Raw genomic sequence first — 23,867 nt, 5'->3', positions numbered from 1 at the left:
CCACACTGCTACTAACCTGCTGCTTACACCAGTGAAGGTAGCATTACAGTCTGGAATATTTCACAGAAACAACTTAACAACTCTATTAAGATTTTTCCTTTTGAAGAGAACCAACAGATGAGGAAGTGTGGAACAAAGCTTAGGGCAAGGACTCGCTTTATAGCATATCTAGCTAGGTAGGAGCAAGAGTCCTAACTTGCAGCAGTGGCTCTTTGGCGTCTCAAACAGAAGTCATTCTCACCTGCTGGAAGACAGGAAAGACCAGATCTCCAAGCTGATGCCCCAGGCTGAATATTAGGTTAATGAAGTTTTTTAAAATTAATGCCAGGTGTGCAGAGAGGGAGCTTGCTACCAGCACCACACCTGCGGGGAGGGGAGGTTAAAGCCTTCCCTCCTCAGCTGCAGCCTAAATAAACATTTCTCCTTCCATATGGCAATTAGCTTTTTGCCATGGAAAGTTCCCATTGGTGGCAATTTGATATCCGCCCCCCAAAAAGCTCACTGCTGCGCATGGTAGAGGTGGGATATGTTACCAAGTGGTGCTGATAGCAATGCTCCTTCATGCCTGGTATTTAATTTTCAAAAAGCCACAACCTAATTGCTACTTGCTTCCTTAAGGGAACATGTAGTCAGGCCCTGAGGTTTCTACATGGAGCTCATGAGTCCAGCCACTGAATTTCCTCCTCCTTTGTACTAAAGAAAGTAAGATAAATGTCAGAAACAGGTTAGAAGAGCTCCATGCGTAGATACAAAGTAATGAATTAAACAAATAGGCTTTTGTTTTACCATAGCTCCAAACGTCAGTCTGATGTGTGAACTTCCTGTAATGTATACACTCAAGAGCCATCCACTTAATTGGCATCTAGGGTGACAAAAGAAAGCAAGCAAAAGCAATTAGTGTAGAAAAGGACATTTGCCCCAAACCTGGGTTTTCAGTTCACATTACAGGCAGCCGTGGTCGGTGGGTTCTCATCTGGCTTCCCAGTGCTGAGCATCACTGGTGCTTACCGAGACAGGGAGGGGAGAAGAGGAGGGAGCTCATCCTGGTCCAGGCGCTTTCCTGCTACTGTGCCCGCACCGTACTGACCTCCCCCTGCCTTGTCCCTCCTCGCTCAGCAGTTGGCGGTGGCGCTCAGGGTTGCTCTGCTCTGCCAGCGGGCAGGGCTGGCGGGGCGGGCATCCTGGGGGTGTGGTGCGCCAACTGCAGAGGTGTGGCACCCCGCGTGGGCGGGGGGCAGCCGTGATGGCACCCCACCAGGATTGCGCTGCCGGGGGCGGTGCGCTCCCCAAACACTCCTCTTCCTCCACCGCAAGTGATTTCAGGAGCATCATTTGGCCATGCTCAGTGGTGAGGCTCAGAAAATAAACATATGCTAACGGTTTACATTATCAGTTACAATCTAATTATAGCTCTATTCATTGTCTGAATGTTCTTTCTCTCTTTAACAGTGCCTTGGGTCTCAGGTGCTGCCATAAGGAAATTTGGCTGTTTATTGTGAGCTGAAGTGCAGATTTGTAGGGGAAACATATATAAAAATCCCCGAGTGGACTGTCTAAAACTATCTGCATTTTTCTTCCAGAAAATTAACAATGGAGGAGAAACATTTTTAAATCCCACAGTAGATGATGGGAATTCACTGGAATAGGAGTTGTGCAAAGCCCATCCCTTTACCTTTCTGTTCCTGCCTCCATGAAGGAATTCTTTGCTTTCAGGAACCATGGTCATAAATCAGATGTGCATTGGCAGGAACAAGCATTGCAAAATGGGTACCATTTAGCTTTTCCATACTTTCAATGGGATATGTACTGAACTGCTGGTTCCATAGTAACTCAAACATCCAATCAGTTAGCGCAAAGTGTTTCCACAACAAGCGACAAGCTTGTTTAAGAGTTTCTGTAGCTTCCTAGCCACTCTTTTCTTCACTCCAACTCAGCTTGCAGAAGAATTTGCATGTCTAGTCACCCTCATTTGCATGCCCTGCCACCAATAATTGGTTTTCCCAATGAAAAGTAAATTGAAATGTATGGGATGTATGGGATAACTGTCTTTGTAATATTGGATTACTATGGCATCCCTGCAACAGAATAATATGAAACAGTTGTGGTTCCTCAGGTTTATAATGGTAGCAATCAGGACCAGACCAAGACATTTTAGCACCCGAGGCAAGTCACAAAATGGTACCCCCTCACTAGTGTAGAAGTGGTGAGTGAAGATCTACATCGGGAACAGGTGGGGGAGTCAAATCAACCTTACCCAACGGTTGACATGGGAATTAAAGCCCATCACTGGGGTGGCCCCTGCTCTGAATCACATGAGGTGGGTACAGAGCCCAGGAAACCCCACAGAGCAGCTCCCATCATTTCCTTCCTAGGGCTGGGAGGAGACCAGTAGCACCTATTCGCCAACAGTTGGCATGGGGGGCACTGCCAAGGAGGGGGCAGATCCAACCTCCAAGGAGCACAATGTAACTGTCACTGCCACTGTGGAAGCTGGCAATGCATTGATCAGATACTGGATCTGCTGCCTCTGTGGATCTTGCCACCTGAGGCAGTTGTCTCACCTTGTCTCATGGATGGGCAGCCCTGGTATCAAGATGGAGGCCATGAAACTCACCTTCCCCAAAGGTTTATCAAGAAACAGGCTTAGGATCAAGGCCCTTTCAAATCCTGGATTTAATCCAACACCCACCTTTCCTCCATCAGCACTGTACTCTTTCTCATCCCCTTCCAGTAGCCTGGCCAAGCCAAAGTCTGTGATCTTCACATGGTTTGGTGATTTCACTAAGACATTCCTGGCTGCCAAGTCTCTGTGAACCAATCGCCTCTCTTCCAGGTACATCATTCCCTAAGAAGCAAAAAGTTTTTTTTTAATTGAAAACAGTTTTTACGCTCCTGCTTTTGTAAAACATTTGCACAACATGCACCTTAGAAACATTCCCAGCTCTTGGGCTGATGTGTGGACCAGAACTTACAGTAGCTGCCTCTCCTGATTCTACCCGTCTCTGAATATTGTGGCACAATTCTCAGCAGTTTAAACATACCAAAACAAACATGTAAATATGTAAATTGAGACAAAATACACATGAAATATGCATTAAATGCTATTTTGAGATTTTTTTAGAAAGGAACATAACTATGGATAAAGTGGCACAGACCAGAAATAGATGGATTTGCCCATCAGTAATCTGTGTTTCCCTTCACAAACTGCTACGTTTTGCAATTAGGACTTAGATTTTGTAGATATTTTATATTTCTCTCCCCCATATCATCATTTCTATTGGGTTTCTAAATTATTTTTTTCTTTACAGACATAAAACAGGGACAGATAACATTGATGTATACAAAAGAAAGGAGCTGCAAGATGCCCACATAAAAGCATATGGGTTTGTATATGATATCTTTCTATTTCAGTAGTTCTTTGACTATACTCTCGAGCTCAGGCAGCTGATCTCGAAAACAGGCATGCCTTCAGCAAAATGTGTCAGCATTGAAGCAAAGGTCCTGCCAAGATGGCCATCATCCTTTTCATATTCCCCACTTTTTCGTCAAGGTGAGCTGCTAGAGCCCTTATGCATTAAGTCTCTCTGAGGACACCATGCAGGACCCCCAACTTCCCTTCTTCCAGTTTTGTATGAAGGATTCCATTGACTACGGTATTTCTGATAAAATACGGCATGCTCACATGGTTATTTTGAGAGCACTCTGTTTCTGGATGAATGGCCACGACTAAGTTAGGCCCATTAATTTTTCCAGTGACACAGGAAAGGAAATGGCACCATGCTGAATAAAAATAGATTGGTTTGGCCATGGCTTTGGGCTGCCAGACTTGGTGTTTGTTTTATGCTTAGAGCAAAACCTATTAGCAATAAGGCTGTATCTGGACTGGCACTGATGGTTTCCCAGAGTGCACAGATATCACATGGGCAGTAAGAAATTTAAATTGGTCCCTTCTGCTCATTAGCAAATTGGTCCTGTAGTGAAACCGCCATCAGGGACAATATTTTAATGTGCTGTTTTACTGGTCTCCTAATAAAGTTGCTCCTAGAAATTGGTAGCTATTTCACAATGGTGGACCTCAGAAGGTTCTCTCTCTCTCTCTCTCTCTCTCTCTCTCTCTCTCTCTCTCTCTCTCTCTCCGTGCAATGTAGTATTTACCATGAGAGACATCAGTCAGATTTTTCTGACTCAGGCTGTGGCCTAAATGAGAAGATAGCTATGAGCATATTATTTTATTACTCCATTTCTCAATGCTTATTTTGTAATATGGAAGCCAAACTATCCCTGTTTCATAAGGCTGTTATAAATTAAACAAAGTAATAAAATCACCAAAGATTGGTTCTAATAAAAAACAAAGATGCCTATATGAGCATTAGAATGGGGAAATTTTAGCTGTGTCATGGCTCAAAATACCAAGGGCCATAAAACCATTTGATTTTAACCTAGGAAATGTAGGAGGTGAAGTCAGAATGGAACGTTTTTGAAATTTATATAGGATGTCTTGTGCAAACTGCTCCTTTTAGGGCTTTTACTATTTACAATAGATTTTGTAGCAGCTGACAGTGAAGAGGTTTGGAAGCAGACCCACACACAAAAAAACCTCTTTGGACACAGACTACACAGCATTGTTTTCAAATAGGCTTTAACTGGCCGAGGCAAGCACATTCTCTCTTGCCAATTGCAAATCAATGCTGCGGGCTGTGAAACATGAGAGCTCTGGAACACTGAAGGATTAACAGTTTCTGACATTAAACCCAAAGCCATAAAAATAAAAAGGCAGGCAAATAAATCACAGAGGGTCAAATGATTATGAGCAGTATATACTGGGGAGTGCTATAAAACACTAGATTGCTTTAGATGGCACCTGGGTCGAGCACAGGCATTAGAATCATAGAATCATAGAGCTGGAAGAGACCACAAGGGCCATCGAGTCCAACCCCCTGCCAAGCAGGAAACACCACTCCTGACATATGGTTGTCAAGCCTCTGCTTAAAGACCTCCAAAGAAGGAGACTCCACCACACTCCTTGGCAGCAAATTCCACTGTTGAACAGCTCTTACTATGTTTAGGTGGAATATTCTTTCTTGTAGTTTGGATCCATTGCTCCGTGTCCGCTTTTCTGGAGCAGCAGAAAACAACCTTTCTCCCTCTATCATTAACATGATAGTAATCCCAAAGAGTGAAGAATCATCTGCCTAATGAGGCCACAGTTCACCCAAACGTTATGCAGAGCAAGCCCCATGAGACGGAAAGGAAGAGGGGCTGGGTAAGCAGCCAAAAACATACTGTAGTAGTTAGCAACTCATGTACAAGCATGCAGAACTGGAATTTCCAAAATTAAATTGAACTCCTCACCACATACATGTGCTTTTCTAGTGAAGGCAATATTCATTAACCTTAAGTTGTACTTATTAACTTCGCAAAGGCTTACATGTGGGGTAGTGGAATGTTTTTCCCTAGGGTAAAATTCTCTCAGGGGAAAGTAGTTGGAGACCACAAATTGGCAGTGAACAGGGTGAAGGTCCAAAGAGGGCAGGGCCAGAACACATATAACCCCCTCACCACTGGGAGAGAGAGACTCTCCTTTCTCAGCTTGCCTTCCTTGCTGTGTGTGAAGAAAGGGGATCCTCTTTCCCATTGCACAATGAGGAAATGAAGTGAAATGGTGATGCAGGAAGAAATCTGACCACCATCTTAATGTGCAAGGCGACCAAGGATATGAGATGTGCATGCCTAAGGGCACTCAGAAAGGCCAAGACTGAGTTGAGAAGCCACCCACACCAACAAGCCCAATGGCTCAGCTGCAGTGAGCAGGAGACTGGGCTCGCTTTGCTAAGTTCCACGGTGACACTTCACAGCAAATGCTTCCTGGGATTTTGGTTTTAGTTTTGCAGGATCGTGGCAGATAGTAAGCACTTTAGCACTATATCCTCTTAAGGATAGTCACAGTAAACTACATATTGATTTTTCCTCTCACCATCCTATTAAGGTGTTTTGTGAGTGGCTGAGCACACACAATATATACCCGAAATTTTTTTTTTTGTATTAAAACTCAAATGATATCAGGCAAAACGAAGGAAGGATACCTAATGATGCTCTCTGGATATGTAGAATTCAGATATATATTTCCCGGATGCTTCATTTGACCTTTTCAAGCCTGATAGGCATGGTATTATGTACTTATATTTAACTGTATATATGGATCATAAACACAGTAAGCAAACTGAATTTCACAGTGTGAAAACAAATACTTAAGAACTAGAAGACATATTCTCAAAGCAAAAGAAATTTACCATAGTGGACAGTGAGTTTGAAACACCACTAGAAGCCAGTTCATATAAACATGCATGCACATTTTGTAACTAATCTAAAATATATAGTACATCTGGTGACTATAGTGCTTGTGTACTTTACTGCCAGTCACAAAACAGAGATGCAGCAGAATTCATTTATTTAAAATGTGTATAGGCAACTCCCAATATTATATTCAGAATATAATCAATAACTAGTCTTAACCATAAAGCACAACCAGAACAAAATACCAAAATACTAGCAATATCAGTAGAACTTAATTTGTTCTGGAGGTCTGTTCTTAACCTGAAACTGTTCTTAACTAGAGGCATGCTTTTGCTAAGGGGCAAAGTTTTCAGCTCGAGGTAACTCTTCTGGGTTAGCGGGGTTTGTAACCTGAAGCGTTTGTAACCTGAGGCAGTTGTAACTTGAGGTACCACTGTAATCACAGCAATCAGCCCAGTAAACACAAAGAGGTAGCACAAAATAATTGAAACTATTGCTGCATCATAGCATAAGAAGTTCAATAAAACCGGTTTTTAATAAATATATAAATAAATAAACAAGAAAGAAATGTTGAACAACTGCCTGCTCCCAGAGGTGATGTGCAGAGGACTGTGACTCTTGGAGAAGAAACAGAGAGGAAGGTCCTCCTTCTCTTCCATGCTCTGTATTCTCAAGGGTAAGAATGAGCTGCACCTTCAGTGAGAAGCTGGCATGCACTGGGCAGTGGCAGCAACCTAAGAAAAGTCGCCATTTAATATGAGACAATATGAGCAACAAGGAAGTGCCCCAAGTGTTAAAACTATACCTCTACCCCCCCCCCTCCCCACTCTCACATATTGGAATCGGCCTGACCTTACAATTGATAACCCCCCTTATCACAATGACTACAAGCTTTTCCTTGCTGAGGATATCATTACAAGGGCAATTACTGCCAAACTCCTCTAACATCAAATCACTCTTTGAAACAGAGCCTAAAGACATTAAGAAGTCGAGCAGACATTAGAACCAGTTTTAACAAAAGGCACATTGAGGAAGTCTCCCTGGAACCTTAGCAGGAACAGGAGCAGGAACAGGAGTAATCAATTAATTACAATAGCTGTCTTTACATCTACATAATGAAACACTTTACAGTTGGTGTTCTTGCATTGTTTCGTGCTTTCATTACACCTACACAGGAAATAGAACTAAAACACCACCTAGCACCTGGCAAGGAACAAATGGTTTCCTAATTTTCCCCTCTTAAAATTAGAAAAATTCGTGCTGCAGTGAAACTTTTTCTGTTCTCCATCAATAATGGGAAAATAAATTGCATTCAAATATTATTAAAGGGGAGGGGAAAGTATCACAGGTGGGAGAGGGGGGAATCAGGTTTTTGTCACACTTGCCTTACTTTTGTGGTGGCAGGGGATGTTTGCAAGTGCCCTTTCTTTCATGCCACAAATTATCTCAGCGGTTCTATGTTCCCTTCCTGGGTGGCCTTGCTTCAATGAAAGCCCAGAGGAAGACGTCAGAAAGTGACTCCTCCCATGAGCCTTTTCACTTCAGGAAGAATGGGTAGCCAGGGAGGTTGCAGAAATGTTTACTGGATGGGGGAAAGGCAGGCCGGCAGGCCAGCTGGCCACCAATGGGCACCTCATTGGCTTGCCACACACCTGGATTTTCCTGGACACTACTGGGCTTTCAAAGGCGGAATTGACATCTGGGAGGAACTTCTGAAAGGTGGCGCTTTGTCCCAGATCTTAGGCAAGTCAATCGAAAAATTGCATTTTTGTAAAAAACAAACAAACAAACAAAAACTCAACAACTTTTGGGTGGTGTTCTGGTCTTTACTTTTTGAAATATGGCAACTATCACCTCACAAGGGATACAGGTGGCACCAATCGGAAGGTCGGCATTTTGAGGCCCTGCGACGGGGTGAGCTCCCATTGTTCAGCCCAACCTAGCAGTTCGAAAGCAAACCCAAAAGTGCAAGTAGATAAATAGGTACTGCTCTAGTGGGAAGGTAAACGGTGTTTCCGTGCACTGCTCTGGTTCGCCAGAAGCACCTTAGTCATGCTGGCTACATGACCTGGAAAAACTGTCTGCGGACAAACGCTGACTTCCTCAGCCAGTATAGAGAGATGAGTGCCGCAACCCCAGTTGTTTGCGACTGGACTTAATTGTCAGGGGTCCTTTTCCTTTTTATCACCTCACAAGGGAAGCTCCAAACCGAGCACCTACAGAAAGTGCTGTGAGAATAGGCAGATAAACAGAAGTTTCATTCACAGGAGAAGGGCAGATTTAAACGCAGCTCTACTTAAAATATCCTCCACCTATGGAGTGCCATAGAAGCAGAGTAATACTCAGGGAGTGAAGAAACAGTCAGGCAGCAATGAGATGCGGAACTGATTTCCTCCATAAAAGCTGAGGCTCCTGCGGGACAGGAGTCGCCCTTTGCTGTGCGGTTGCTGAAGTCGTGCAGCTTCCATCCAATCCTCACCAGGACTTGTTCACTAACAGGCTCTTGGGCTAGACCTTCCCCTGTGCCGTGAGAGGTGCTTTAGAAGTGAGAGGTGCCTCAGGAATCTCTTAAATGCTGCTTAGCAAAAGGCCCGCGTGAGAGGGAAGCAGATGCTCTTCCCATGTCTGTGCGCTTTCCCTTGCAAATACCATCTGTCGGCATACAGTCAGAGGGGTATCACCATTCTAGACGTGTAACTATAAATGTAAGGATCTTGAATCAAATGTTGAAATTATTTTTAAAGCACAGAAGTGGTTACCGCCACGTTCCTGAGTGCACTTGCTAGATGAAAATAGAAATATGCTTGCAAATAGCCCTATTCTCATGCCAAGGTTTAGTTTCCACAGCCTGCCCTCTGCTGACTTAGAGGACAAGAGGGTGTTTATTCTATAAAAATAAATCAAGAGCATGAGCCAGATATTAGGGATTAACCCTGGTCAATCGAGATAGCAGGAGCAGATGTTATCAGGGCCAAAAAAATGACCGTAGATTTCTGTGACATATACAGTGGAACCTCAGGTTACAGACACTTCAGGTTATAGACTCCGCTAACCCAGAAATATTACCTCAGGTTAATAATAATAATAATAATTTTTTATTTATACCCCGCCCTCCCCAGCCAAGGCCGGGCTCAGAGCGGCTTACAAGCAATAATAAAAACAAGATGAATGATTACAAACTTAAAAACAAAAATAAAATACAACATTAAAATAATGGAACATTAAAATATTAAAATGTAGCCTCGTCACAGGAGGAGAAGGAAAAGAAGGGGAAAAAAGAGAGGGGGGGAGGGAGGGAATCAAACTGGCTCCAAGCCAAAGGCCAGGCGGAACAACTCTGTCTTACAGGCCCTGCGGAAAGAAATCAGATCCTGCAGGGCCCTGGTCTCATGAGGCAGAGCGTTCCACCAGGTTGGAGCCAGAGGTGAAAAGGCCCTGGCTCTGGTTGAAGCTAATCAGACTTCCTTAGAGCCCGGGACCTCTAGGGTGTTGCTATTTATGGAGCTTGAGGCTCTCCGTGGGGCAGACCGGGAGAGGCGGTCCCATAAGTACGAGGGTCCTAGGCCGTGAAGGGCTTTCAAGGTCAAAAGCAGCACCTTAAACCTGACCCTGTACTCCACCGGGAGCCAGTGCAGCTGGAAAAGCACTGGGTGAATCTGCTCCCATGGCAGAGACCCCGTGAGGAGCCTCGCTGCAGCATTCTGCACCCGCTGGAGTTTCTGGGACAGCTTCAAGGTTAAGAACTTTGCTTCAGGATGAGAACAGAAATTGCGCGGCGGAGGCACAGGAGGCCCCATTAGCTAAAGTGGTACCTCAGGTTAAGAACAGTTTCAGGTTAAGAACAGACCTCCAGAAGGAATTAAGTTCTTAACCCGAGGTACCACTGTATATTAAGGAATAAAAGGGACCCACATTCTGACTAAAATCATGCTGATTATTTTCTATTGCGCAGTAGAATGGACTAGAGAGAGAGAGATTGATCCCACTCTGGGACAAACTAGTTAATAATCACTGAGATAAAGGTATTATAGGAGGGCTTAGTGGAGAGTACCCACCTGTTCCCTTCACAGCACACTTCCACATAGACTGATGTCCTGGCCTAAAATGCCTTTCAGAAGCAGGCACTCCAGTATCATCAGGAAAGAGTGGCCTTGCATTGGCTACATTTTGTCCAATCCTAGTGGTCACTAGGTCTTTTTAGAAGCCAGGAGAGGCACACTCTAATATGTAATATGAATACATAGGGGCAACATTCAACACAACTGGGGTGTGTGTGTGAAATGCCCAGAATTTTTGATTTCTTATTAAATGAACTAACCATCTTAAAGTATCAGCAAGCAGTGGAGATTTCAAATGGGATATTCCAGAGACAACAATATCTTTAGGGAGGTTAAAAGTGGAGGAGCATTATTGCCATTTCTCACTACAGTGGTACCTCAGGTTAAGTACTTAATTGGTTCCGGAGGTCTGTACTTAACCTGAAACTGTTCTTAACCTGAAGCACCACTTTAGCTAATGGGGCCTCCCGCTGCTGCCACGCCGCTGGAGCACGATTTCTGTTCTCAACCTGAAGCAAAGTTCTTAAGCTGAAGCACTATTTCTGGGTTAGTGGAGTCTGTAACCTGAACAGATTCTGCACTGAATGATAGCTGAACACCACTAGGGTGTTTTAAAGAGCAGTGTCAGAGAAAATAACAGATATAACAAAATAATAATTTCTTCCCTCTGGTGCAGAAATCAATTAATTTATTCCACGCTACCAAAGGAGATGTTGTGGCAAACTTGGAGAAGTTACAAAATGTTCTGTATTCTGATACTGGCTTAGAATGACCCAAAAAGGAGAATGAAGGTTTACCGCATCCTTTGCAGAGGCTGCCATTTGCTGCCCAGGGCCACATGTGCTGGGCCGAAAACCTGGGGACAGAGTGGTCACCACACACAACTGGAGGAGGATGCGGACGTGTCCTTTTGGTGTGAAGACGACTGCTAACCTGGGACCTACTGAGGATCTACTCCTGAGTGACATGTCCAGGATTATGCTGCTGCAGCTTTGAAGCTATTTGCACAGCCATGCAGTAAGAAACACAGTTCATCAGCTTAAGACTATTTGCCACACAATTTCAGATTTCCATACTATTATGATACATGGTTCTGGAAGTGTGACTGTCAGTAAATTGTACAAATGGAGGCAGTGCAGGAAAAAACAACAACCAAGGCCTTAAGGAAATGAACTGTGATGGGAATGTACAGGGAATGTAGAGGAGGAACTGGAAGGCAGGAGACGTTGCAGAAACCAAGGCTGCCCCTCTGGAAGGGGCTTTTTGTCAGCCTTATTTCAACAAACGATACAGAAGCATTTAGAAATTCCGTGATTTTAACAATTAGTTATAGTTTTATTATCTCAAAACCAAAAGTAGGCTACTCTACAATTTAAAATCAGAGGGAGACATGAAAACTATGGAAATGTCAAAAAGGACTGCATCTGTGTAAGAAATGGATGCCGTCAAGAGTGTTAACAGGAAGAATGGCTTCAATACTAGAACAGCAATTATAGTGAAAACATGCAATGAAACTATGCAAACATATATATATATATATATATATATATATATATATATGCAGTATAAATTGTAACTCTGGCATTGTGAGCTAGGTAACATAGCATAATAATATTTTCTTCATAAAAACCAGAGGGATAATCATGGATTATTAGGAGAGCAAAAATATGTCTCTAGCACCAGGATCTTATAATTCTGTCTTGTAAGGGAGCTACGAGTACCATCTTTCTAATGATTTAGTTATGATCTACCCAGAAGAGAGATAATGTGGATTTCCTGAAACATTAACCACATGCAAAGGCTCTTCTGACTAGCCCAGCGGAATACTAGCCCCCCTGCTCTGCTGTCCCCTCCCCCTCCCCCACTGACCTCTTGCCAATACAATTACAACAGGGGGAGTGCATTGTGTACGGCATGCACTTTCTCCAAGAAGTGTATTTAAAATGGATTACTTCTGCTTCTCGGGCAGCAGATCAATAGAGATGTGGATTGCAGTTAAGTGTTGAGATGTCTGTGGGCTGCAGTAGTTATCCTTTGTGTCTCTTTAGAAATTAATTAAAAATCAATGGAGTGTGCAGCCCATTAATAAGGCAACTTCCACATTAACAGATACAAGTGCAGCCTTCCCTGGTTTGCAGAGAAAGCAAGCAAGGGCAATCAAGCCTCACTGGCACTTGAGACAATGGGAGGGATTCTGGCCACTTATTCCCCACACAATGGAGCTGCTGCCAGCGGGGTGTGCATTTGTGCAGGCCTGCTTTTAGCTCCCTTTATCCTCGTACTCTCTCTGTTGGTAATAAACAAGCAGGATGCTGTTTAAAGCAGCACTGGATATTCTCCCGTTTGGATTTTCGGTGAAGTAAGAATTTCTCCACTGCTGCTTCTGCAATTTCCTTCTGGCTGAGTTTAAAACTGTGCTTGGCAAACCAAGCCGTCTCTCCCTCCCCTTTCCTTCTAATGCAAAAGTAGCTCAATTTATTAGCTGCTCAGTTCAGATGCTGCTGCATTCCGGATGGCCTCAGCGGAACACCTCCCTGCACCCGTGGCACTCCCAGCCCATCTGAAGACCTCCAGTCCTCCCCTCTGAGCTCTCAGCCCCGCTGTCAAGCCCCTTGCTGCCCTCCCACTCACTTCCAACATAGCTGGCTTGGGGGCAGCACCTCCTGCTCCCTGCCACCCGTTTTGCCACCAGAGACCTGGCCAGTGCCCCCCCCCCCCCACACCTATGTTCTTTGAATAGACATCAGGAATCCCATAAATTAAAACTCATATCATGGATAGCTCAGCTGGCTAGAGCATGGTGCTAATAAGACCAAGGTTGCAGGTTCAAACCCTGTATAGGACAGCTGCCTATTCCTGCATTGCAGGGGGCTGGACTAGGTGAACCTCAGGGTCCCTTCCACCTTGACCAGTCTATGATCCCAATTCTGAAACAGCATTATTTAAGTCAACCACAAGTAACTGAAGGAGACAGAATAAAAAGGCCTTGCTTCTGGGGAAATGCACTGGGCACATCAAGTACTGTAACACATTTCCCAGCTTTGAGCATCACTTAGATCTTGAGGTTTTGCCTCCCCAATGTGCTTTTTATTGAGGGGGGGAGTTATATTTGCATACACAGTTGTGTATGTAAACAGTGGTTGCTTGCATGTGCAATCAGGATTCTAACACAGGGCACATTCCTAGGGCCCATTTCCACTCAAAGCTTCCCTGTTCCTACCACTGAAATTTGAGGTGGCTACTATGCAATGGCGACCCTGTGTTTTTAGAATATTTGATGAGCAATTTGATTACACCTCTGTCTGCTAAACTGACTCTTCCCCTGCTTCCAACATTTCATTCATTTAAATACATACCACTCTATCTGAATTTCAAGTCATTAAATCTAGACCAGTGTTCTTCAACCTTTTTTGGGCAAAGGCACACTTGTTTCATGAAAAAAATCACGAGGCATACCACCATTAGAAAATGTTAAAAAAATTAACTCTGTGCCTATATTGACTATATATAAAGTAATTCTCTTGAATAGGAATCAAATAAACACAAAGAAAGTACTTTATAATTACTTTATTATGAAATAGTAAGGAAACAGAAATATGAAAAATTATAAAATACTTTATTTTTAAATCTTTCGAATTTTTCCATTTTTCCCACGGCACACCAGGCAACATCTCGCGGCACGGAACAGTGGTTGAAAAACACTGATCTAGACAACATTTGAGAATCATTTATCTCTTCCAGGGCCTGCACTAGTCTATGACCAGGGGTCGGCAACATTTTTAGGCTGTGGGCCCGTCCACTGTCCCTCAGACCTTGTGGCAGGCCGGAGAAGCGGCATTGGGGGGGGGGAGCTGGAAGAAGAGGCAAGAGGGGGAGTCGTCCTCCTTCGCACCCACCCCCAGCCGCTGTGCTTACCTTCTCAGGGGCTGCTGCCACCACCACCGCTGTTTCTGCTTCTTGTGTGCAGACAGAGGGAGCTCGTCCGCTCCGCTTTCTGGCCCACAGGAGCACCAGGGCGGCGCCCTGTGCCGCACCCTATTTTCCCAATAGAAAACCTTCTGATGTTTTTCTAAATGAATATCTGAACATTTTTTTCATTTCATTGTATATTTTCCCCCAAAATTGTTTCTCATTGAGTCACAGACAGCATCACAATTACATCACAATTAATTAACATTCTGTTTGATTTATTATTTCTGGCTGTAATTGTGATGCTGTCTGTGACTTAGAATGAGAAACAAGGCATTGTTTTCCATTGGTGGGGCAACATGTTGGGTCCTGGAATGGGATTCGGGAAACAAATAGGCAGGTTGATAAAGTCAAGAATTACATCTCTTTGTCTATGGAGACCATAGCCAGCTCACTCTTCCTTAGAGGTCTCTTCATCCAACTTCTGATGTTTATTAATATATTTGATATTTATTAATGTGCCTCCATGAGGACTAGAATCAAAGGTGACAGTGCAATGATTTTGAAAAATGCCATAGAGTCTGCCTCAGGAGCAGGGATAGAGCAATATTTTTGTTCTTGCTTTGAGTAAGGAACAATGATGATCAAAACCAGCTAGGCACAATAGCTAGCCAGTTTGTGGCTTGAATGGAAAGATACAATGAGCACTATTTAGAATGGCTGGATACATAAAGCAAGCCATTTGAATAGCAAAGTACATACATCTAGGTCCATTGTGCATGCACAGTGCAAGATACAAAACAACCATTGGGGGACTGGAAAAAATTATACCTCCGTATAAATTACTCAAAGGATGAAATAACTGTGTTTGGGAAGTTAGCAGGGCAAAAATTACAAAGTTCCACATACCCCTAATTAGAAGCCAAATGTATGATTTGTTGGGTGACCATAGCTCTGAATACCACCCGTCGAGCAGTCTGTCTAGCTCTACCCCACAGAATTTGGGCAAAACATACTAAGCAACACACTGAGAAAAATGTATAGTACAGCCCTCCTGAGACAGTATCATCTGTGAATGCTCTACCACATAATAAAACCCTACACACCAAGCTACAATTTTTCTCCTTTGACATAGCTGCTTTCCATAAGTAGGAGTTTTAGGACACGTGGAGCCTGTTTGTTGTGTTGTATCGTTCCAACATTAAATCCATGTGGCTCTCAACTAATTCCCATGGCCAGTTCAAGGTGCCACGTCTTACCTTTAAACCTCCAAACTGTTTGGAGCTGTCTAAAGGGCCGTCTCTGGCCCCATGAACCTGCCCACACGTTACAGCCATCAGAAGAGGCCTTGCTCCATGTCAATCATGAAGGACATGGATTTCTCATTAGTGATGCTTGGACTGTGGAACTCACTGGCTTAGAATGTTTTGTGAAAATGCAGCCCCAATTCTGGCGTGTTTCCTGCTGGGTCCCCCCTCCCTCAGTTTTCAGTTGTTTTATTACTGTTGCTTTATGACAGGATCTCTAAGTGTGCAACTGAATTCCACCCATAGCTTTTACAGTTGTATGCAATGCTAGTCCTACTTGGAGTAGAGCCGTTGTAGTTAATGGATTTGGCTAACTTTAATCATTAATCTCAGTGGGTCTTCTCTGAGCAGGACTTAGTCAAATGCCACTGATGGTGTCACATCCCTGCTTTTCACCTGTGAATGCTACAGAAGTTAATTTAAAAAATAATAATTAAGGATGAAATTCAGTGTTGCACTATGGTGAACATGCCATCAGCACAAACATTGCAGCTTGCCCCAGAAAAGTCCAGAGTGAATTCTTGAGTGCTGCCCCAGTGAGGCCATTTGCTTTCTCTGAATGTGCAGATCAGCCCTTAAAGGTAAAAGGTAAAGGTACCCCTGCCCGTACGGGCCAGTCTTGACAGACTCTGGGGTTGTGCGCCCATCTCACTCAAGAGGCCAGGGGCCAGCGCTGTCCGGAGACACTTCCGGGTCACATGGCCAGCGTGACATCGCTGCTCTGGTGAGCCAGAGCCGCACACGGAAACGCCGTTTACCTTCCCGCCAGTAAGCGGTCCCTATTTATCTACTTGTACCCGGAGGTGCTTTCGAACTGCTAGGTTGGCAGGCGCTGGGACCGAGCAGCGGGAGCGCACCCCGCCGCAGGGATTCGAACCGCCGACCTTTCGATCGGCAAGTCCTAGGCGCTGAGGCTTTAACCCACAGCACCACCTGCGTCCAGATCAGCCCTTAAGGATGACTATATTCCAATATATTGTGTTTTTTTCCCTTTTAAGCTTAATGCTGCCAAACGAACAAGTAAAATGCTCATTTTCTCACTTCTTTTCCACATTCTGAACATCCCAGCACCTTTTGTTTCTGCCCATTTTGCAGCTTTTCCTGCCCTCTCCAAAAACACCTTTCACTTTTTCGGTGTGTGCGCCTGGAAGGTCTAGGAATGGATCAGTCAAGAAGATCAAACAGCTTTGGAGTGGTTGCTAGTCCTCCTTTGCAGGGCCTAGGCAGGAGAGGCAGAGGCATTGCCAGGCCCCTGTGCAGCCTGGTGTGAATAGCCTTCCTCGCCCCCCCCCCCCCGAACTGTCCTCTGCAGCGGCAGGTTAGGGTTAGTGGCAGGGCTCTAACAGCTGGAAAACAGGCCCTTCAAATGGCAGTTACTACCAAACCCAATTCCACCTGCCCGTTTCATCCCACTGCACTTCTACTGCACACCCCCCAGTTCTGCAATATAATGATGAATCAACCCTACCAGAAGCGAAAGAACCTTTGGCATGTTTAATGGGGTCACTGGTCCTGGCAGGGCTAATTCTGAAAGAGGAATGTGGATTAGTGTGGCCATTAGAAAAGAGACAGCAGCACTGCTTTAGGATGCTGATAGGAGAGAAAGAAAAATGAACTTTGTGAGACAACACGCACTTCTCAGGCGTCAGACTAAACAGAGTTTTAAAAGATACTTGTTTTTTATAGTCAGCGTGGATTTGTTTGAAAGGTCACTACTGCATTTTCTGTTCATTTTTATTAGCGAAGTGTTTGTGCAGAAGTTGAATTACTCTCTGAGAATTCTAGAATTCTACTGTGTTTTCTATTTTGGGCTTTTATATTTGCATGAAAATGTAATGCTTTTACCTTTTATGATAAGGCTTAGCTCACCTTCAAATAATAACTGTATTAGCAGTTTTACTCACCCAAAACAGTTCAGTTTATTATGGGGGGGGGGGATGAGTAAGCTTCTCCAGCCTATCATTAATTCTGACTGTTTTAATTATGAGGAATAAAATATTCTATGAAAGATTTTGTGGATAAAAAAAACCTATGATGCAAATAATAACTACAAAATAAAACAGTGCTGATTAACATTTATCTGAAGTGACATATTTATTGTAGAATTAGCAGTAGCTGCTTAGGATAGTTCAGTCAGTAGAGCATTAGGCACTTAATTCCAGGGTTGTAGGTTTGAGCCCAATTTAGGCAGAAATAAATCCTGCATTGCAGGGGGGGGGGGGTTGACGAGATGACCCGTGTGTAGACATACAAACAAACCTGTAGGTTGGGGGGGCGAGGGGAGAAACCCGATGATGATTTTCAAATTATCCCAAATTATGCACACTCTACTCTTTCTCTCTGTAAGTAAGTAGTTTTGATTAATATGAAGTGTATGCTTGGGGGGGGGGGAATGTAATGTGTAAGCCAGGTGAATATAGATATAATCAACAACTTCCATGATCACAGTGGAATCAGTTGATGGGGAAAGTATCGCCTCTGTCCAAGAACTTACGGTCGATTCTATGTGTGCTACTGTAGGCCTCATACATTGTGCTATACACTGAAAGAAGTATCATACCACTTTAAACAGTCACAGCTCCCCACCCCACATCCCCAATCCTGTGAAATGTGGTTGTTAGGAGACTCCTATTTCCCGCACAGTCTCCAATCCCTCCTCCCAGGAAACTATTGGAATCATAGTTCTGTGAGGGGCATAGGGGTCTCCTAGTAACTCTCAACACAGGGATGTCATCATTCTCCGCAATCTCGTTATCCTCCTTTGCACACGACTGGAACATATGTATACTGCACAATTGGTTTGAGTAAAACAAAAACAAAAAAATGAGGCATTTAAATCCAAAGCATTTCCTAGTAATTCTTGCTTTTGGTTAAGAACAATCATACTTAATTGTGGACATCTCGGTGATTTGCAGAACCCCTGCATTATGGCAGAAGGGAAATCACACAGGTAGGAGGACCGACATAAAGGTCAGTCTTTACAAACTAAAGTCAAGCATTTCAATAGAGCTTGATTTTCACCACTGTAATCAACAAAAGATGCAGAAATTAGCCATTTATGAAAATCAGGCCACTCATTTAGTTAACCAAAAATTGGCTCAAGACTTGTGAGGGAATAAACATAGCTGTGTAATACTCTTTTCTTTGTAGAGTGAGCCCACCTTTACTAACTCTGAATACAAAATGAATAATGAGTCAGCACTCCAAAGAATTACAAGATGTTTCAAATGAAGACCTTTTTATGGTTCTCTTTTATGGTTTAAGAAGTTTTGCTGCCCACTTCTCTAAAATGCAAGAACTAGCATGATTATTCAATAGCATAATGTGATCTTTTATTATTGCTGATAATGAGCATTGTGTGCTCAGAGGGTGTAGATGGGTCTGTTTTTGTCTTGGAGCTCAATAGCTGGAAAACCAAGACAGCCAGTATATAGCAATTGGTAGGTCAAGATGATATGCTCAAAAGAAATTGGAAAACTCGAGAGAAACCAAAGAGAACAAAGGGAAAGTTTTAATGGAAAAAGTGAGTAAAGCTGTTATAATTTACAGGACAGAGGCTTAAAGAACAGCCATGGAAATAACCATTAACTTACAGAACTAAGCCATGTGGTGATGGCCTCTAACATTTTAATGATTAGATAAATTAATGGAGGATAGATCTATTAACAGCTATTATCCATGCCTTGCTAGCTAGGATTTCATTTTAAAGATATGAGACGTGTGTGGTTCTGTGAAAACAAAGAATCACAATTCTGTTTCAGTTGATTAATTCACAGGATGAATTCTGCAGGCTAGTCCCAAAGACAAAATATGAATTGATCCCAATTTAATTATCAATTTATTTATTTATTTGACACACTGAGGCTGAAAGCCTATGTTCACTTATGGGGGGGGGATCCCAATGGACTTAATAGGGCTTTCCTCCAAGTAAACAAGCATAGCATTGCACCATCAGAGAGCTCTTTGTTCTGAACACACTTGCGTCTCAACAAACCACACATATATTAAAATGAGGGACATGTTGTGTGTTCCAATTTATCCAAGGTTATTTACTGTTATAAACTGGAATAAAGAGCTGAAGAATAAAATTTTCTAAGCGCAAAATAAATAAGTGCTGGTAAGGCTTTCACTCTAGATTTGAAAAATCTTAGGACCGAGGGCCCCTCCAGACTGACACTTTTTTGCAGGTGTATTCTGCAACATGTCATTGACACAATAATAGTGCATTGGTGGTAACTTGATATAAGAAGGAAACAAGCAAAAAATTTCTAGGTTGCACTATTTATTTCTACTGGAATTGGAATTATGCTTTATAGAGTTTGGTGGGTTTGTGCAATATTCAACATCTCAAAGCCTTTTATGATTCAAATCATTAAAAATTTGAGGGAAATACATAAAATGTTCAATTTCTTCATTGGCTAATTCAATTTCCCTCGACACCTGATACATTAGTGTCTTAGAATCCTAGGAATGAAATAAAACCTCCAGACCTCCTCTTTATCGCAGAACATGAGCAGATCAGCTCCAAGAGATTGCTGTTCAATATCAGTTACTGAAATAGATGGCAGGTGTAATGAGATTGGATTCCAATTGGACTCTGCTACCCACCTACTGCAATTGGTTTTATTCTCTTAAGACTAACCAGAAAAGAACGCCAAATAAAAGTTTCCCTACAGGACATGAACAAGCAAAGCTAATTGCTCAACTCCACTGGCAAGCGGACCCATGGGAAGATGAGTACAGACATCTGGTCCCCACTGTGACATTTTAGAAATTAGGCTCACTTTCAGTGCCAGTTTAGCTGAGAAAGCCTATGTTGGCTCATTAATGAATACAACAGGCAATAGGGTGCACATGGAGCGGAATGAGATGATGAGGTCCTGAGCTGGTAGAATGGGCTATGCCCCTTCCGGATGCTGGTGGGGAATGCCCTTTCTGAAATCTCCCACACACTAAAAACTCCCTGCAGGTAACAAATAACCACAACTTCCTGCTCTGCTGTTTTCCTCCTTGCAGGGGGTTTAAGTTGGGAAACATTTAAACAGATGAGATTCCTACACCAGGAGTCTGAAGTGGGGCACTCCATTCTACACTGCATGTGTTGAGCAGGCCAGAGTTTCATAAACTTGGATGTCCAGGGAGAGAGTGAAATGTTTGATGAGAAGATGGAGATACAAAGGGTTTTGTTGTGATCTCTTCCCCCTGACTGACCTTCCTGCAGCTCCTCCACCTGAATCCTGGCTGAAAGTAGTGCATGGCAGTGACTATAAATGAAGGCAAATTATTTTTGTGAAACAGTGGACAGCTAACGTGAAATGAAGTAGTGCTGACCACCATCTTTTGAAATAAGGAGATGAGTGTTTGAGAAAAAGCAAAAAAACAGAAAGATATGGCAAGAAATTTAGCTTGCAGGATTGTGAGTCCACACATTTATTTTTTTAAAAGCTACTTGGCTAAACTGGAATTTCTCCCCTCTTCAAGCAAGCAACAATTCTCATTCTGTCACCTCCACACATTATCATGCCAAAGCCAGTGCGGCCGTTTGGGTGTGTTTGGTACAAATGAGGCATGAGAAAGAAAACTTACAGATGCTCTCAGCGAGCACAGGCTTGTGGAGAGATTGGTAAGAAACAAAATGTAAGAGAATGACTTTGTGGGAAGCTGGGCGTCAGCACAATTCCCTCCAATGAGCTCAGATTTTTCCCATGCACACAAGAAACCATAAAGTAAAGGAAGATTTTGGCAGAATCAGCACCATTTTGATAGGAATATGGCATGATTGAGCCTATGCTTTCAAGTGTTTAGATACTGTAAACAAAGATAGACCAGAAACAGAACCCTGCTACTTGAACCCAAGAAGCCATCTCAGCGAGGGTGAGCCAGTTGCTTCTGGAAGGCCCACAAGCACGGCTTGAAGTCCACAGCCTTTCCCCACGTTTCATCCCCACCACCTCAAACAACTGATGTTGAACTTTATATTGCCCCGGAACCTATTTGGTTTAGCTACTATGGCCAATACTCACTGATAGGCTTATTCTCCATGCATTTATCTAATGCTGAAAATAAACAGTGACTTTTCATCAGTTGCAAATATGCCTCCACAACATCAGTTTTGCTGACTTTTCATAAGAAAAAGAATTTTAAAACCTAAGATTCATACAGTTGCTCTTTGTGATAAGATTGTCTGTGCTAGCTTCTCTCTGTGGGATTATACTCAAACATTCACATATTACAGCCACCATTGGATGTTTCAGCCTTCAAGCGATGAACATGTGTGTGAACTGGGTTTTGATGATGACTGACACTTTCCACACTGAGGATGCTTCCTTACAGTTTATCTAATGTGTCAGACCTGGTGGTGATGGCTTGTTCACACATGACTAGTAATCACTTGAAGTTGTGGTTGTCAAGTGATGAACATGACCACTGTATGAAAACCACCCAACCCAGAAAACGAAACAAGGACTGTATACACCTGGTCATAGGGAATGCCATCACAAATATTGATAATATGCAAATACCTATATTACCAAGGTTTTAAAAAAATAAATCATAAACCCATAAAGTTTATTCTATTATTCAGCTTGTTATATGATGTGCTTTTAAGGAATTAGTTAAAACAGCACCAGCTTTTAACGTGGTTTTTTTCATGATAGGATCTTGTACCTTAAGGACTGCCTCTCCCCATATGAACTGAGGCCCTTCTTGGTGTGCCTCCTCCAGGAGAGGTCTAGAGGGTGGCAACACAAGAACGGGGCCATTTCTGCAGTGGCTCCTTGCTTGTGGAATGCTCTCCCCAGAGAGGTTTGTCTGGTGCCTTCATTACATAACTTGAGGTGCCAGTCAAAAACGTCAGTCTGTAACCATAACTTAGGCTGATTAAACAATCTATGGACTTTTAAACAGTGTGGGGAGGTATTGTTTTTTGTTTGTTATGTGTTATGTATTTTTATATTGTAAACTGTCCTGTGATCCTCAGAAGAAGAGTGGTGTAGAAATTTTAATAATCTACTAGTACTAATATTTCCCTGAGAGCACTTACACACTGGCATTTGGGGGAAAAGCAATAGCCTTTTTCTGTTCATAGGCTTCATTCAGGCTAACCACCTTATGTAAACTATAGCCTAGCCTGCTTTCATCTGATGAACAATAGCTTTTGTTTTGTTATTCATGAACTAGTACAGAGAATAACACCAAAAGCTGAGTAATTTGGCATGATGTCAGGACAGAATGTGAGGCAAGGGATCGCAGCTCGTTCGCCTGCCAAGTGATGTCTCCTTTCCTCACTCCAGTTTTAATTGTGAACCTCGTAATTGTGTTGCTTAGTTGATGGAAACAGGATACTCCAGAACTCCATTAGCTTTCTCAACCCAAAGGCAATGGAAATCACTCTTCCTATCGGGGAAATAAGAAAGGGAAGCCCTCTCCCATTTGACTTGTCACAGCCTTCCTTCCAGTTTATTTAAGACCCAAACAGCACCTGGCACCCAGAGACCCATGAGCAGTTTTCTAATATGCATGGGCAAGTGTAAAATGGAGGCTCCAGGAGCTTTAAATTTAATAGCAGAGGTACTATTGTTAGAAGGGGGTATTTAACCATTTTCCCAGAGACCATTTGCCTCCTGCCCCCCACTGAAATCACCTTCCTGCCCTTTTCCCCACCCACAGTGTGAAAAATGCAGGGACTGTGTGTTCTCTCCTAACTAAATATAACACACACACAACGAAATACACCTCCCTTTTCCATCCAGAGAGCTACAGTATTTATGGGAATACAGAGCACAGCAAGACAAGCCTGCTCTGTCATGATGTATTATTGGAGCAGGGCAGAGTACAAGAGGCCCTCTCAAATACTAGTTGACTTTTGTGTATTTAAGTCTTATACATCTGCAAAACAGAAATAACAACAGCCATGTGGATGCTTCTGTACATGCTTCATTCAGTAAAATAAACCTGGAACTCAGGCATCTGTACAGCACAGAATAGCTCTGAACATGATGACTGGAGCAGACACAGTCTTCTCCTTTGTCACAGCAGTGACCAGAGGAGGACTGCCCACTGGGAGGAGCAAAGAGAAAAGAAACTGCATGGTGCATCTGTAGCAGCACAACCAGACACCTTCATCTGGCCCAGCTGCAACAAAACATGTCTCTCCTGTATCAGTCTCTGCAGCCACAGCAGGTGCTGTAAATCTCCAGCAGTTTGACCCCCAAAGGTGCATTCCTCCATTGTCTTCTGAGATAGAGAGATGCCAGCCTGGACCCTGAGTAAAAATTAGTTGAATACCACCTCTACTATT

At 43.2% G+C, this 23,867-nt stretch overlaps 1 protein-coding gene across 5 annotated transcripts in view; it reads right to left on the bottom strand.

The window, feature by feature from the left end:
• Positions 1–23,867, bottom strand: part of ERBB4 (erb-b2 receptor tyrosine kinase 4) — an 837,205-nt gene that overhangs the window by 54,787 nt on the left and 758,551 nt on the right. For all 5 annotated transcript variants that reach the window (XR_014556491.1, XM_083704220.1, XM_083704222.1 and 2 more), the window contains exons 21-22: positions 2,690–2,845; positions 787–862 (exon numbers count right to left, since the gene is read on the bottom strand). Coding sequence is in view for 4 of the 5 variants with exons in the window: in XM_083704220.1 (XP_083560346.1) it covers positions 787–862; positions 2,690–2,845 (232 nt within the window). In the remaining variant the exon portion in view is untranslated. The remainder of the gene's footprint in view (positions 1–786; positions 863–2,689; positions 2,846–23,867) is intronic.

This window comes from Podarcis gaigeae (genome assembly GCF_964106915.1).
Source record: "Podarcis gaigeae genome assembly, chromosome: 1".
Classification (NCBI taxonomy): domain Eukaryota; kingdom Metazoa; phylum Chordata; class Lepidosauria; order Squamata; family Lacertidae; genus Podarcis; species Podarcis gaigeae.
Note: the sequence above shows the minus strand (reverse complement) of the source record. Positions and strands in the feature narration are given on the sequence as shown.